This window comes from Marmota marmota, unplaced genomic scaffold (genome assembly GCF_001458135.2).
Source record: "Marmota marmota marmota unplaced genomic scaffold, marMar, whole genome shotgun sequence".
NCBI classification, from domain to species: Eukaryota; Metazoa; Chordata; class Mammalia; order Rodentia; family Sciuridae; genus Marmota; species Marmota marmota.
The window spans coordinates 26,324,338-26,329,151 of record NW_025999982.1 but is presented as its reverse complement, the minus strand read 5'-3'; the positions used below and the strand labels follow the sequence as shown (position 1 = coordinate 26,329,151).

The following is a 4,814-nucleotide window of genomic DNA, read 5'->3' as shown; positions in this document are numbered from 1 at the left end:
AATATATGGTTGAACTAACATTAATACACATCACCATTTTATCAATTACATAATAAAACAAAATTATCAAGTATCCAAATATTAAGTTACACAGCTCAAAAGGCATATAAAATATTAGATGTCTGCTCAATTCATCAGCAGAAACCCACTTTTTTCTTTTTTTGCAAGAGGTTGGGAATAAAAGAAAAAAAAAAATCACACTTCAAACAAAAAGTTGGTAAACAACTTCTGATAATTATGAAAAAAAATACAAGAATTTCAGAAACTTTATGATTAAGAATTGTTTTACCTACAATAACAGAGCATCTCTACCTTTTAAAAAAATATTTACTAAATTAAAGAGCATATATTCTACAGGTTCTGCACGNCTGGAAGGAAAGGACAAACTAATTTTACAGTGATAGAGATTGCTTCTGGAGGCAAGGAAGACAATTACAAAGGCCATGAAGGAATGTTTTAGAGCATTTATACATTGCTTCAGATCGTTATTTTATTTAGCTATTGTCAACTGAGCTGTTGAGACTCATGTATTCTTAACTATATCTAATTATACTTCAATAAAATATGTATCAACAATAGCATATTCAATCAGTAATTTAAAGCAAAATAATAATTCAAATGATGCTGCTGGATTAGAATCTTAGTAGTATGAGCATCTGCATGGACTATAAAGAAGGGGATATTATCATCTTAAAAAAAAGATAAAAATCACAAGGGCAATTTATAATACATTTAAAACTTACTGACACCTTCAACAAGGAAATAAAGAGAGATTTCACAACTTACTGTCTTATGAATTGTACTGCATCTTCATATTTCATTCCGCCTTCAATCAATGCCAGGGCAACAAGCACTGGAGCTCTAGAAAGGTTAAGAATTTTAATCAGTCAAAATTTCAAAATCAAGTCCTGAAGTATAATTATCCATCATCATACTTAAGTTATACCTATATGTTACATGTTGACTTCATGATTTAAAAAAAAAAACTGAGCTGGGCATGGTGCCACGTCTGTAATCCCAGTGGTTCAGGAGGATGAGACAAGAGGATGGTGAGTTCAAAGCCAGTCTCCACAACTTGGCGAGGCACTAAGCAACTTATTTAGAGACCCTGTCTCTAAATAAAATATAAAATAGGGCTGGTGATGTGTTTGAGAGCCCTAAATTAAATTCCCAGTACCCTCTCTTCCCAAAAATACAAAAAACAATTGCCCAAGCTGGCCTTCAACTTGTGATCCTTCTGTCTCAGTCTCAAGCAATGAGATTTTAGGTGTGCCCCCACTATACCCGGCAAATACCAGTGTTTTTATATATCAATATAGATGTTTCTCTGGAACCAAATGAAGAATTGCTCTTACCTCCCAAGGCCTGCAACACAATGAACAGCAATACAACAACCAGGTTCTTCACGAAACTTAATTTTTACAAGACTTAACCAGTCATCGACAATTTGGTTGGACGGTGGTGCACCATCATCAAAAGGCCAATCCTAAGTCAAAAGAATGTTTAAATATATTAGATCTTAAAGATTAATCAACGTTTTATTAACTCCCATTGTCAATGAAATGTAACTAAATGCTGAATCATTATAAAATTTTTTATTTTTTTTTTTAGTTATCGGTGGACACAGCATCTTTGTTTGTATGTGGTGCTGAGGATCAAACCCGGGCCGCATGTATGCCAGGCGAGCGCGCTACCTCTTGAACCACATCCCCAGCCCTATAAAAATTTTTTAGTTACTTCATACCTTTGCTTAGATTTCACCTTTATATTTGAAATTTTTATTGCATAAAATCTTACAAAACTTTTAAAATTAGGCTTCTTGAGGTCTGTGGTTTATCTGAATAAAACTTGTAGCACATTATCTTAAACACACAGGAACTATTAATACTTACAAGAACATGGATGCCTTCTTTCTCCACAAGAGTAGTGTCATAGGTTGCTTCACATACTCTTACTATTGTGGTAACACCATACTTCTTAAGTTCCTGGATAAAATATACATTAAAAAAAATCCTAATGAGATCTTCATAACTGTATTACTGTTACTCATCATTTGCCATTTTGATAATTTCTGATCACTGAGAATGCTGGTTAACAGAACATCATGAAGAGAACAGTAGAACCTCCTATCTATGTTTAACATGGAACTAAATCAGTCTTACAAGTATATGCAAAAACTCTTAAATCCTGAGAATAGTTTTTTAAAATACCCTTATCATTTAATACAACAGCTTTTAAAATACATTACTACTCATTATAATTCTCCTAACATTACAAAAACATGTAAGTGGTATTTTCCTATGATCTGAGTGGCCTATTTGCTGTTTTTGTACACCTATAGATATCTATGAAACAAAATGTGTATGTCCAGATAAATTACCCAGCATTATATTCCTTCCTTCCTAGTAAAAACAATCTGATGCTGAGACAGGTATTAAACAGGGTTGACCACAAAACTGCCATCAGAAAGCAGCAGAATCAGTAGCTTCTAAACATCAAGTGGGGCCCAAGACAACCTATATGGTTATAGCATGAGGCTAAGAGGACATATGAAAAAAAAAAAAAAATCCAAACATAGCAGCCTTCCCCTATAAAATTACTTACAAGAAAAGTGAGGACTACATTGTTATAGTTTTTTTTCTTTTTTGCAGTACAATGAATTGAATGTAGGGGTGTTTATCACTGAGCTACATCCTTAGTCCTTTTTATTTTTACTATTGAGACAGTCTCACTAAGTTGCCCAGGCTGGCCTCAAACTTGTGATCCTCTTGCCTCAATCTCCCAAATCATTGGAATTACAGGTGTATACCATTTGTGCCGGGTTTATCTACACATAGGCGAACCTGAAGAACTATTCATTTATGAGTTCTAAATTAAGTATATTCTTTCTCAAAATTTTTATAGCAATTTATCCCAAACTAATGATATTTCATTTCTGGGAACTGGAACCATAGGTATGCCATCTCATCTTAAAAAACAGTACACAAAAATCCCACTATTAAGCTACAATCAATTTAAGACATCATAATGTATTAAATCTTACCTCTATAAATTTGTTTAAGGTTGCATTGGTTGGATTGTGTGTAATAAGAAATCTCATGTTCTTGTATGTGACTTCCACAGGAGCAGGGCGGTTCATTCGAGCCATGTTAATTTAGTTAAAAAACACTCAATAGGGTTATGAAAGAATTTAAAAAATTGAATACAGAAATGATGCAAAGTAACTGAAGTCTACTTCAATATACTCCACTTGATATTCTCAGTGCTTTGAGTATGAAGTTGGGAGTAATGGGAAATGAAATGAACCTCCTAACAAGAAGCAGCAATTCTTCAATCCAGTAATACTGAGGCAATAGAAAGGAAGTGCACTGAGGTTTACCCCATCCAGGTCAGAACTCTTGTAAAATGCTCGGTGGATTTTCAATTCAATACGTCTGTGTCCAGGTTAACCACTCTTATGGGGGCTTCTTGGTGGAGTAGTAATGAATTTCTACAGTTCACTTGTCTGCATAGAGGTCGTGCTGTGCCTGGCAGTAATCTCCACTGCCCTTCAGAAACTCCATAAATGTGTGACCAAGAACACCACAGAACTGCTGTTTAAAAGAAAAGGAAAGAAAGAAAGAAAAAGTTATTTTCCAATTCAGAAGAAACATGTTACACTTTTATAGCATTTAAGTGTACAGCTATCTTTTCAAATTAGAGCCAAAGGTATCTTTTTAACTTTTAATTGAATCAAATGTAAACCAATAAGCCTAAAACAAGCACTCATAAACCCTTTAGAATGAAATTACTTATTACAAAGATTCCTTGAAATCATTAGTTATACTTGGCAAAATTTCTTTGTATATATTCTTCTGTTAATTATTCCTCAATATTTGACTGTTTTAATTCTTATGACCTATATGTACAACTTCTTATATTGATTTGTCCAACTAAAGATTTTATAAGACTTTTTTTTAAAAAATATTTTTTTTTTTAGTTGTAGATGTACACAATACATTTATTTTATTTTTATGTGGTGCTGAGGATCGAAACCAGTGCCTCATACATGTGAGATGAGCACTCTACCACAGAGCCACAACCCCAGCCCTAGTAAGATATTTTTGAAAGGGGTGAGGTGGAGATGTCAATTGTATGGACCATTCTACATATATAAAAACTTCTTTATGTAATTATTTCTCAATAATTGCCCTTGAAGATTTAGTTCTTAAATGTGAAAAAAATCTGAAGTCACACCTATATTTTCCTTTTGTGCTATCATTTCTTCCTCTTTAAGTTTCAAAATACACTGAAGTAAAAATAAAATCAGAGATAGTTCACACACAGCTCACATTACTCTGTCTAGAATAAAATTAACTGGCTCTTATAAATAAAACTTATCTATTCCTCTAATCAATATATCCTTTTCTTAAGAGAAAGGGGACTTGTTTTCAAAGTTTTTCCACACACATTATCTCATTTTATCTTAACCTCATGGACTTCTCATTTCCATTATGTCAACAATATGTCAGATTGTAGGAAAATAATTCTTGGGAAGTTAATTGTGAAGTATCGAAATGTTTCCCTTTTGTATTTATAAACTATTCATAATGTTAATACTTTCTTGTATTTTAAAACCAAAAATTCCCTTAGCTGGCCTAAACCTCAAATCTAATTCAGAGACAAAAGAGGTAGGTACCAGTGGGAGTAGTAGAAAGGACCTTAGAGTTTTTCCGTAGGTCTCAAAGCAAGATAATGTTTATTTTTCACGCAAGTTCTCTTTTAAATCAGGTTTATACCAGTATCAAAATCAAATGAATACTCAACAGGATATT

General features: G+C 33.1%; 1 protein-coding gene across 1 annotated transcript; it reads right to left on the bottom strand.

Annotated features, from left to right (window-relative positions):
- Positions 1-464: 464 nt before the first annotated feature.
- Ptp4a1 (protein tyrosine phosphatase 4A1) lies at positions 465-3,957 on the bottom strand. Its single transcript, XM_015487890.2, has 4 exons — positions 3,044-3,957; positions 1,893-1,985; positions 1,356-1,486; positions 465-861 (listed from the first exon to the last, which is right to left on the bottom strand). Exons 1-4 carry the CDS (start codon positions 3,146-3,148, stop codon positions 783-785), a joined length of 408 nt encoding a protein of 135 aa, XP_015343376.1. The 5' UTR covers positions 3,149-3,957; the 3' UTR covers positions 465-782.
- Positions 3,958-4,814: the final 857 nt, after the last annotated feature.

Coding starts and splice junctions, on each gene's coding strand:
- Ptp4a1 (XM_015487890.2), bottom strand. CDS start 3,148: ATGGCTCGAATGAACCGCCCTGCTCCTGTGGAAGTCACATACAAGAAC. Junction 1,487..1,892: donor AAGAAGGCATCCATGTTCTT/GTAAGTATTAAT, acceptor CTTTTGACTTAG/GATTGGCCTTTTGATGATGG. Junction 862..1,355: donor TGTGTTGCAGGCCTTGGGAG/GTAAGAGCAATT, acceptor TAACCTTTCTAG/AGCTCCAGTGCTTGTTGCCC.